Source organism: Nothobranchius furzeri, chromosome 19 (genome assembly GCF_043380555.1).
Source record: "Nothobranchius furzeri strain GRZ-AD chromosome 19, NfurGRZ-RIMD1, whole genome shotgun sequence".
NCBI lineage: Eukaryota > Metazoa > Chordata > Actinopteri > Cyprinodontiformes > Nothobranchiidae > Nothobranchius > Nothobranchius furzeri.
In genome coordinates, this window is record NC_091759.1 from 4,635,248 (window position 1) to 4,647,446 (window position 12,199).

The 12,199-nt window shown below is 41.4% G+C and overlaps 1 protein-coding gene across 7 annotated transcripts in view; it reads right to left on the reverse strand.

Annotated features, from left to right (window-relative positions):
• Positions 1-12,199, reverse strand: part of akap9 (A kinase (PRKA) anchor protein 9) — a 74,434-nt gene that overhangs the window by 60,588 nt on the left and 1,647 nt on the right. For all 7 annotated transcript variants that reach the window (XM_015973622.3, XM_015973620.3, XM_054745138.2 and 4 more), the window contains exon 2: positions 4,855-5,127. In XM_015973622.3, coding sequence (XP_015829108.3) covers positions 4,855-5,127 — 273 coding nt within the window. The remainder of the gene's footprint in view (positions 1-4,854; positions 5,128-12,199) is intronic.

Here is a 12,199-nt window from a genome sequence, read left to right on the forward strand (position 1 = left end):
GGCGGGGCATCATTGGCCATTATGGACCGGTATGGGTCTGCGATTTCTGGAGTGTTTCAATTGCAGTTTAGGCTCTCACTCGACAGGCGAGGTTAAATGTAAACGCGTAGCATCTTGTCATAACAGTGCCACAAGGAAACGTGCAAAACCACAACAACGATGGAGTCCAGGCAGCAGCAACTTCTTTAACAACGTTTTCATTCCTTACCAATCCGTCGAGCTCGTCCTGAACGTGGCTATGGCCAACAGTGGTGAGGAATGTTTGGAGTTCTGAAGCTGGCCAAACCTTACTGCTACCTGCTGGCATTTCCTCACATTTGTGTACAACTAATGATAAAACAAACAACACTCTGGTGTTTGTTTTGCTTTTCACAAGTAGTGACATATTTCTGTCCCCAGTCAGTGGACTGTGTTGTTTAGACGCCACCACTCTGCCCTAGCCGTGCCGCTCCATGGTCCAATGGAACTATAACAGAAGGGACCCATGAATGTCCAATGAACGGTGTGGTCCGGGTCAGCTGCATGGACCGGTGTTACAATCGGGACTAACTAAACAGCTCTCTGCCCTGCCCTTGTTGTGGAATTGAGCTAAAAAAGCCATTTGTGGCCCCTGAGCCGCAGATTGCAGACCTCTAATCTAAGGTGACTTAGGTCAGACCATAATACAAAAATTAATGTGTTTGTTTTTGATCCAGAAATCTCAATCAATCAATCAATCAATCAATCAATACTTTATTAATCCCAGAGGGAAATTAAGAGTTTCAGTACACACAATTCAGAGATCAGACATACATGGGCAAGACACATGACAAGAATTGGTGACTGTGGTCATTCGCAGCCCTGAGTTGCACTACTTTAATAGAGATAAGAGGGTTACATGAGGATTGGTTCAGGTGGAGGGAAAAAAAGGCACTTCAGAGTTACCCTCCACCAGGAGGGCAGCTTTGCTCTGCAAAAAAAACACCTCAAACAGATATGCAACAGACTTTAGACAACACAACATAACATGAGACCCCAATAGGAGGGCGGGGGGTGGGGGGTGGGGGTGGGGTGGGGGGGCTGGGATCTTGTTTCCCCCAGCGAGAGCAGCCATCTAAGGCGCTCATCTACTGTACAGTCACAGGTGGGAGGGAGATCGTGGGAGAAGCGAAGAGTACATTGACTCCTCCAGCTGATGGCCTCGCCAGGCTGAAGTCCACCGATCCGAGCCGGGGGGGGGGGGTGGTGGGGGGGGGGGGTCGCTGATGACTGTTCTTGAATAGAGCATCAAACCTAGTTAACAAAGTGAAAGCGTTGTGCAGGTCAAGGGAAAAACACACGCAGGAAAAGCTTTGTGATTATCTGTAACATTTGCATATCAACCTTACTCACAGTAACAACACTTCAGCACGAATGAAAACAGCACAAGAACCGAAACACAAGTGTCTCTAATCAACTTATAACATCTCGGAGGCAGTTATGTTGTTTTGTTTCCCTTCTGCTCACTCAGGGCAGCATCACCGTGAACTATGTACCAGAAAATGATGATACATTCTCTCAGCTTTAAAGTCTCCTGAAATGCGTTGCAAGGACAGAGGAATCAGTTGCAGACCGACAAATCTCAGCGATTATTTGTCTCCATGGAAACCTTTTTTTTTGTGGGTATGTCGTAGGTTCAGGCAGCACAGGGCCACACGAGAGAGACTGAGAGGGCTCGAGTGATAGAACAAAATGTACAAGAGCCCTCAGGTTTGCATGTTTATGAAACAGTTTTCACTGATTTTCTCCTGAAACGGTCAGAATAAATGCTCAGATGGCAGCTTTTCTACTAACTAATAAAGTATAGTTTATAGCAGAATAAGAAATGTTGCTTTCTGGTTAGTTTTATGGTCTTGAGCTGTGTATAACTGGAAGTTTTAAATAGCAGGCTGGAGAAAGTTATCTGCCAGTTGTACTTCATGGTTAAAGAAAAACCAAGTTTGGCCGAATCCCCAGCAGCTTTGTGACAATCTTTGACAAATTTATGAAATTCACAAATTTCATTAAAAATATCAGCAGAGAAAGGTGATTTGTAGAAAGATCAAATAAAAATATTACATAGAAATAATTAGAAATGTGTAAAAGCACCTTAAGTCTTTCCTAAAATCAGCGTTCCTTAAACTGACTGGTTTAAAGTCATTGCCCAGCCTGGGTGATGAAGTTGTAACGGTATGAAAAGACTGTTTTCCACCAAAAGTCATTTCCCCCTCTCCTCTGACACAGAACTAGTCTGCATGAGATATGGCCTCAAGGTCTCATGCATTTGCTATAAACTGCTTCTTTCCAGCTCAAGAGAAGAATGAAGAAAGGACTCTCTCCTTTTAATAAATCAAAGAACTCTATTTTTAATAAAGCTAATCAAAGTGTTAGTCAATAATAAGATGTGACCAATCTGTGAAATCAAAATATTAATTACTTTATTATAAACCTATAGAATATAATAAGTTATACGACTTTAAATGTTCCACTAGGACTGATCTCACGTAGCATTAAGACATGACACATTGCTTTCACTGATCCAATCAGAATCTGCCAGATCTGACGGAGGCGTGGTTTTGGTGGTGTTTGGTAAATCTGTCATCTTTTCATTCGACCATAAACCAAAACATCTGAAGTATAAAACTATTCCCACGTCATCTTTAACGTCAGTTCAAAGCGTTCTAGAGAAGTGTCGGAGTGGCCAATCCGTAACTTTCCTCTTAAGCCAAAAGAACCAACGACAAGCTGGACAAACCTGTTGCTGTTCCACCTGCTGCAACGGTTCCTTTCAGAATAAAAGCTGAACCATCAAGACCCAGGTTTGGGTCTCACTAGACGCCAACAAAATTGTTGTGACCCGGGAGTATCTCAAGACGGGTGGTCGGTTGTCGTGGCTGCTTCTACAGGCTTCGGCTCCACGAGGTCAAGCTGGACCTTTACACCTCCTGATCTAGACGGGGACTTCCGCTCAGGGTATGTAGACCGACAAATGGCTTCGAATATGTTTATGAATCTCCAAATCAAAGCTTAACGTGAAGACATCACCTTCAATTCCCATCAGAACTAATCGCTTCTTCGGATTTGCTGGTTCTGAGCAACATTCCACATCACACCATTCTCCGTCTCATCCACCTTAGTTACACCATACATTTAGTGTTAAAGTCAGTCTAGTTTAATTTGTTAGTAATAAAATTCTTAACTTTTAAACTTGACTCTCGCTCTTCTGTTGTCTCTGAGTGAATATGAAGCTGTTATCTAATCCCTGCATTAAAAAGTTCCAATCTTCTGGTTTAAATAACCTCACAGATCCATAAGGTGGATTTCATATTTGCTATGGAATCTTTTGTCTTATGGCTTATTAAATAACATGTAATTTAAATCATTACAAAGTTGTGTTTAAACACTCAGATTTTATGTAGGAAACAAGATAACTGCTGACCTTTATTGATTCCTGGAGCCTCTTTTGCTGCTTTTTCTGTTTTTATTTTCCTGACTAATCCATCAACAAACAAAAGAAACACACTGCTCCCCCACTATAGGGGTGTGTATTTGCAAGACTCTGTCAATACACGAAGCAGGGAGACAATACAAAGTATTGCAATACTAAAAGCCAGATGATATTTATAATTTATAATACTGAATTTATTTGGAAAACTCAGGCCAGACGCTTCCAAGACACATCCGGCGTCACTGCGAGATTTCATCGTTCCATCAGAATCCATTCCATTTGTCTGATGCTATAAGCTAACCGGAAGAATGCTAACACAAAAGGGCGCATGTTGACACACACCGTAATGGAGTTGAACACACTTCGTTCAATCATTTGATTTTGCAGTGGACATGTAAACTAGGATACAGGCTCCCATTCTCGCTAAGGTACTTGCTCGATCCTCGTAGACGCACATGTAACCGCACCGATTGACATGAGTGCTCAGTTTCAGTTTGTTGTTAATGTTGACTGCCTTTAACCTAAAAATAGATTAAAGGCAGCCATTTTCCACCACAATAAACCTGATCATACGATTCTGTCTGCCATCTTTAAATTAGACCTGTTTGCACCTGAACCCTGGATTTATTCTCACCTCTCTAATGATAAATGACCCGCACTTGTATAGCGCCTCTCAGAGTAAGGAGGCCAAAGCACTTTACACTACAGTGTATCATTCACCCATTCACACACGGATGATGATGAGCTACGATGTAGCCACAGCTGCCCTGGGGCGCACTGACAGAGGCGAGACTGCCGAGCACAGGCGCCACCGGTCCCTTCGACCACCACCAGCAGGCGAGGTGGGTAAAGTGTCTTGCCCAAGGACACAACAGCAAAATTCTCTGTCCGGAGCCGGGATCCAACCTGCAACCTTCCGATTACTGGACAACCCGCTCAACCTGTTGAGCTACTGCTGCCTCACACGAGCAAATAAAATGACAAACTGCCTGCACCAATCCTTTTATCATTTCCGTTTATTTTAACTTTTTGCAATTTAGCTAAATATTAGATGACTTAGAAATCAGCTTATAGCACCTTTTGAACACTATGTATTATTTATTTACTATTTTAGGGTACATTTTGGCACTTTGATCCTTTTGATACTAAATCAAACTTATTTGATGACTCCAATTACCCAGGCAGTGAAGCCAGTACCTGTCTCACTGGTATGTTTATTATTCATAACAGGATTCTCTCAGACTGGTGGATAAGGCATTAATAAGGATGATCAGAAATGAAATTTGCAGCTGAAATAATTCAAAGATTCATTATGTGCAACCTGGATGCACATGAGCAAATAAATCAGGGGTGGAGTTGATGAAATGAGCAGTTTTACTGAGTAGCGCATTAATCGAGTGAGCATTTACCTCTATCTTATAAGTCTGATCGTGCCTGACGGTTTCTCCGCTCTTCAGCGTCTTGGTGAAGGTGAACTCTGTGGTGGGCAGCTCTTTGTTTCCTTTTTGTGATTCATCTCGTCCTCCACCCAAGAGCTCCTCTCCTCCCACAGACAGATCCGGCTCGCCCGCCACTCTTCCCAGCAAATCGCCCTCCGAGTCCTCAGATGACTTCTTTTTCTTCTTCTTTTTCTGCTTCTTCTGGGAGTCTGCATGAGCTTTTCTCTGGCGGTACTCAGCCAACTGGAGGCAGAAGAAGAAAACGTGGTGTTAAAGTAAAAGTAAAAGAAGAAGCTGAAGAAAAATGAAGCTTTATCTTTCAGTCCAAGTTAATTTTAGAATTTTTTCTTCAGCCTACAAAGACTAATGAACTTACTCTGAATCGACACAGTTTGGCGATAGTTAAGCAGAACATTTCATGCCCTAAACAGGCGTTGTGCTCGTTACAAATGTGTCCTCCCTCCCAGTCTCCGTATGATCGGACACGTGCCATCCGACAGTGCCAGGCGCTAATCCTGCCTAAAAGGATTGGTCTCCAAACTTCAGTGTGTCAATTATCTGTCAGAATATTCCTGCTTTTAAAAAAAAACATCCATCTTTGATAGTATACCCAAAAATGTCTTTTTCCCTTCTTCAAATGGAACAATCTCAGATTTTTTGAAGGATTAGAATCTTTTTGAAACTATTGGTTTCTACTTTGGGCTGCTTTGCTTTGTAATTTAACACAAAAGCATTGTTTTGATTAGAGGAAAATCATCTTTGTTACCATTGTGGCCATAAAACTGTTTAAATGTACTAGACTGTAAAATATAATGACTATTTAAATCTTAAAGAAACAATGTGTAGTTTTATCCTGTAAAATATTGAAAATTAATTAAAAGATGCCCAGTTGTTGAAAATGTTGGCAGCTTTGTAACATATAACCATAGAAACCAGCTCTAAAATACATGGGAGCAGGTCTAAGCCTTTGGGCGTCGCCATGTTTTCTTCTATGGGAGCCCATGAGGACAAAATGCATTTACTGTTTTGTAACAAACGGTTACAAAACTTTCGTCAATTATAAATGTTGTTTTACACACTTGCCTCTTTACCAGTAATGAAGGGAGTCTGATGTGGTTGTCATTTTGTTGAAGGTTACGCTCCCAGGGATTTTTGACCCTAATGGCCAATTTAGGTATGTACTGCTCCCGATCACCAGGGAAAATACACATCGTGATTCGTCACTTTAAATATTTACACAAACAAACAAACAAACAAACAAACAAACCAGCACATTGACTTCATAGTCATCAGATGTCCTGATGTCCAAAATCGGCCACTAGCTATGATGCTCACTCATTATTTTCACGTTTCTGTAGACAAAAAACCCCCCAAAAATTGTATAAATTACAATTTTGTCTTTCTTTAGTGTTTTTCTCAGTGAACTTAAAATGTTTTACAATCACAATTATGAACCTAAAAAATAGTTTTCTGCAGAATGAAGAGAAAATTTCGGTTTTAGCATTTGAGACAGAGTGTTTTAAAATAAATTTCCACAGTGTTAGAAATCCCACTTACAAAGAATGTACTGATCTATTTTCTGCTTTTGCACCATCATCATGGAAATGCTGACATCACAGCCTGTACGATTAGTACACCTGGCACCCATTATACCTGAACGTCAGTAAATTAGAAGGAGAGTCACCTGAGCACGCTGACAGCAGGACAAGCAGGTGGACCATCTGCCACTGATCTTTTTCAGATATGCTGTTGCCAAGGATACCGCCCTAATGCTCTATCACCTGTCTGCGAAATGCCAACGTACCGTATGACAGACATCACAGATGACTGCACACCTTAAGAGGCAGCTGCTTTGCTGTTGTGTGCTTCTTCAGGGGGCAGGTGGTTAATAGTAGTTCAGGCGGGAACGTGTGCCAAATAAAACGCAGCATCAGCGGAAAGTGCACTCAAAATAAAAAAGATAAACAACCTGCATGGTTGTTTCATTTTCCAGATCTGAAAGGTTAAAACGTAACTACCAACATCCTTCTGTAAACAGACGTGCTGCGGTCATTCAGGAAATGCAAACTAATGACGAGCTCAACGGTGTGTCCCATCCCAATGGGAACGTTTCAGACCCCAACAGGCAGCAAATGCGTTTAACACTGCATGTCTCGAGAGGTCACGAAAACACCGGAGAATTCCCAGATCACGTGTGATTTTGGCAGGTAAAGAGATGGCATGATATATATAAAAGATCTGTCGTTTGGTTTCTGTTCTTTTTACCTTGGAAACAAAGTTTTTACAGGTAACAACGTGTTTTATTTTGAAAGTTTCTGGATGTTTTACACTGCTCCATTGTTTGAAGCATTCTGGAAGTGTAGTGCACAAAAAAATCTAAGCATAAATTTAGTGGAGCGATGCGACACTTACACTTCTGGGACGGTTACAAGACGCGTCGCTTTGTAGCCAGTGGAAACAAACCCATCGACCACAACATATAACGTCTTACGCTTCAGTTGTGGAACAGTTTACAAATCAAGTTGCAGGTATTTGTGGAAGCAGGTCCATAAAGGAGGATCAATCAAACTGATAAGTTGGTCAACTTGAATTCATTTAAATAAATCAACAGCTGTGCGTCATAGCCATGTTCCCACCTTCAAAGCTCAAACATTTGAAGGACTCTTGATCCAAGCCTCCACATATCCTCATATGACCCATCCTTCATCCAAATATACCCACTTATCTGAATCTTTAACCAGCCAACAGAATGATAAATGTGTTACTGATAATCTTACAGCTTCACTAGCTATAGGAGCTCTGACACAATCATGAGCACCAGTGGACCTGCCAGGAGGAATCACCCCGGGTTTTACCACTTCCTTAGCTGCTTATCACAGCAAGCTGCCCTATTTGGCAGGGCAGAGTGGGCCATTGGCTGACCATATGGAGAAATGAGGCCTGTGTAGCTGTACTGCCATCTGCAAAAACACAAACTACGTAGGTGGACCACCATCTGCTTTCGAAAAGCATCTACAGAGGGATTTCACATAGATCTTATCTGCATATCTCTTCATCTGATAGTGCCTGACTATCAAAATAAAGAATATCAAGTATACTGAGTTAGACCAGGTTTGGAAGATGTGATGCTATGCAATAAGATACGACAAGATATGCTAAAATATGGTATGATAAAGTAAGATACTGTAAGTTACAAAAAGATACAAAAATACAGAAAGATACAAAAAAAATACAGAAAGATACGATAATATGCCAAAAGATACAAAAAGATACAGTTAGATTGAAAAGATACAGAAATATTTGGAAAGATAGGGTAAGATACGGTACAATGAGATATGATAAGAAACAATATGATACGATACGTGAGATAGGACAAGATACTCTACAATGAGATAGATATGTTCAGATACCTTTATTGTCCAGCGTGTCCCTTATATAGACTTTATCATGGCACTGCGCCATGACTGAAATTCCAGCGCCACACCTACAAAATGCTGCTATTTTTTTTTTATGGGGACATCGTTAAGACTTTAATCAAAACATGGAATCACTCTGACCTCTGACCCCCCCCCCTATAAAACACGCTGTAGAGATCCCCCCCCCCCAATAAATCAATTGATTACCAAACTGACAAGAACTTGTTCCCCAGGAAAAAGCATGTGGTTTTTAGTAACATCATGAAGCTCTGTAGGCTAACTACTAGCTAGCTCCTGTGGGACACACTTAAAATAGTAATGACCAATTACACAAACAGTTCACTCTTGCAGAGGAGAGTCCCTCATCCTATCTGCTGATGGAGCATCAGCTGCACTCGAGTCAACATCAGGAAGCTAAAGAGTCGAACAATCGTCTACTACACACACACACACACACACACACATTCCTGTTACAATAAACCAATGCAACAACAACAGCTGCGTGCTTTGCAACACCTGATTCTAAGGCCCTGTCCACACGTAGCCGGGGCTCTGCCAAAGCGTAGATATTTTTCTACGTTTTGGCCTGTCATCCACACGAAAACGGAGTTTTTTCACACGAAAACGGATCTTTTTAAAAACTCCGGCCAAAGTGAAGATCTGCGTTTTCTCCGTTTTGAGTGTCTGCGTGTGGACAGACAAAACCGGAGTTTTAAGGTCCGCAACGTCACTTTCCGCGACAAAAAAAATGCTGACATCACGTGTGTGACCTGTGTTTACACTAGCCGACAGCATGGAAGCCCTCAGAGCTGCGCTCGCTTTATCAATTGTCCAAGCGCTTTTTGCTTGTTTGTTTTTGCAAGCGGAATTACTGCTCCTTGCGGAAGACCACAGACGAAGGACGAGGTTAAGAACGGGGGAAGTACTGCCGCCTACAGGTCTGGCATGTCCTTAACAACGTATTTATCCGGGTACATGTGGACAGTTTTTTTTTAAACGAGGTGGTGTGGATGCAAGTTTTTGGAGGGGCGGATATTCGCTTTTTTTAAAAACCCGGCTACGTGTGGACTAGGCCTGAATTCACACAGCACATTTATGCAAAACAACCAATAAGAGTTCATCTGAACTCAAAAGACACCACACCAACAAAAGGAACCATGAAAAATACTGCACCTAAATGCACTACAAAGCTATAAAGTATCCTCCTGTGCAAGACAACAAGCTGTGTTCTAATAATCTAATAATAATCTAATAATTAACATAACAAAATCTGTCTGCAAAGATTATGCAACAATTAAAACTGAAGGATCAGAGCATGACTAGGTAATTCATCCGGCATGGAACTTGACAAAAGCAGCACAGCTACACTCTGCCGTCGCCCCGGAAACAGCCGAGTGTCTTTACATAAATTTGACCTTATTGTGAGATCAAACCAAAAAGATTAACGCATTTCACCAGATTGATCTCCCCGCAGGAGAAAAACAAAACAAACGCAGACTCTTCTTGTGCTGCTCCATTTTTAATCTTATAAACACACGTCCTTCATATTTTTATCTGTGGTGAGTCATTCAGAAACAAGAGCTGGCTGCTGCATTTTGACAACAAAAGTTTAACTAAACATAGCTTGTCTGAGTGTATTATTATTATTTATGCTGAACAAAACTCAAATGCCTTTCTCTGTACCAACAGATTCCTCAAAAGAAGTGTTGAGCATCGAAACAGAAAGATCACTTCATGCTATTAAATCCACGTTTTCCTGTTTGCTATGATATGAATGCATTACTTGTGCTCTTCGTGGTATGCGCAACAGAAACATCATATTATACTAGAATCGTTTCTCTTTCAGTTCTCGCAACAAATGCCTCCAACTGAAAACTGCTGTGTGGGACTTAATTCTCCATCTTTGGGTTTTGCCCTTGTGCAGGTATAGTGGGCACCCGCTACACCATCAAAACTACTTACTATCCCTTCGATTCTCATTTAAAACAACAAATATTGATAAAAGATTAACATTTATTTGGTGTTCCCACTGCATACAATAACCACTTCTACTACTTCTACAACCACAGTGTCTATTAAGCCAATTAATGAGCTGCATAATCTGTACCGGTTAGTCCTTTGTTCTCTCAGAGACTTGCAGGGCTCCTCCACTGGAGAGATTAACTATCCAGGTCCACGTTAAGAAGATCACCTGTTCTCCAGGTGAGCCTGATAATAGAACGGACCTTTTCTGACTCCGTGAACCTCAACACACCCTACTTTTCTGCTGCTTTGAGTTTGTTCAGTTCAGTTTATTTATATGGCACCAAATCACAACAAGAGTCGTCTCGAGGCACTTTTAGAAAGTAAACATTCCAACTGAACTGACTTTTCGGTGCATTGAGTTCAGTTCATTATGCCGATTAGTTAAATATTCCTGTGTAAGAAAACCCAGCAGACTGAATCGAGTCATTGACCTGTGTCAGTAACTTTCCAGGAATCCTTGTGCTAAGTAAGCATGTAGCGACAGTGGAGAGGAAAACTTTCTTTTAAAAGGAAGAAACCTTCAACAGAACCTAGCTCAGTAATAATAATAATCATCATCATCATCAAACTTATATAGCGCTTGTTTAGGACACAAAGACGCTTTTGTGCACTGTCACATTCAGACACTGCTAGTGATGGTAAGCTACTTTGTAGCCACAGCCGCCCTGGGGTGGTCTGACAGAGGCGAGGCTGCCATTTGGCACCATCGGCCCCTCTGACCACCACCAACACAGGCAAGTTGGGTGAAGTGTCTTGCCCAAGGACACAACAGCAGAATACCCCTGGCAGGAGCTGGAATCAAACCCACGGTGCCAGGCTGGAATTACTCCTGTTCTGACCCAGCTGCACTGGCTTCCGGTGCGCTACCGCATTTAGTTTAAAATTTTACTTCTCGGTTTTAAGTCACTCTATCTTTATGCGCCTCTCTACTTGACTCAGCTGGTTCAGCCTTACGTACCTGGTCGAATTCTTCAATCAGCAGACCACCGCCTGTTACAGGTCCCAAGTGTTCGGGTGAGGATGTGAGGAGAGCGAGCGTTCTCAATCTGTGCGCCTCGTCTCTGGAACCAACTCCCCCTAGCAGTGAGAATGCCCCCCCCCCCCCCCCCTCTGATTTTAAATCACGTCTGAAGGCTCATTTTTATTCCTTAGCTTCTACTTCAGCCTAGTTGCCATTTTACGATGTTTTTTTATTTTTATTGTTTTTATAGTAGTTACTGTACTACTTTTTATTACTTCTTCCCGTGGGTTGATTTTATGCTTTTACTGTACAGCACTTTGGTTGGCCTCGGCCATGTGAAAATGTGCTTTATAAATAAAATGGAATGGAATGTTATCACATGACTCGAGGTTGTACTGCTTCTTACAGGAACATGAATGTCGCCAACCTACACAAAGATGCATCACTCAGTGACCTATATCCAGTGTCAACAACCAAAACTGCACTTCAACAATATGATAAATAATAATAATAATAATAGAGTTGAACATTTCTTAACCTCGATATATTTAGGCTGGAAAATTATTGAGTTCATTTTCATCGATCGTACGATCAATTGATTTACTGATTGTCGTCCCAGCCCTACAGACAACGATACATTTTTGATTCATCGCCCAGCTCTAGTTGGAAGGATTATTAGCTGCTAAACATACCAGTGTGATGGACAGTTTAACAAACCATTTGAAATTGCAATTTAATTCATGTATAATTGAAGAATTAATTGTTATTGAATGAATTAAATAACTTATCCGATAGTGGCACACTTGTCAATATTTCTGTAGCTTTCAAAGAAAACATAAAAGACTACAAGACAAATGCGTAACTGGAAACAATAGTCTAGCAATGCCTGCGCACAGATTTTACTTTGCTTTTG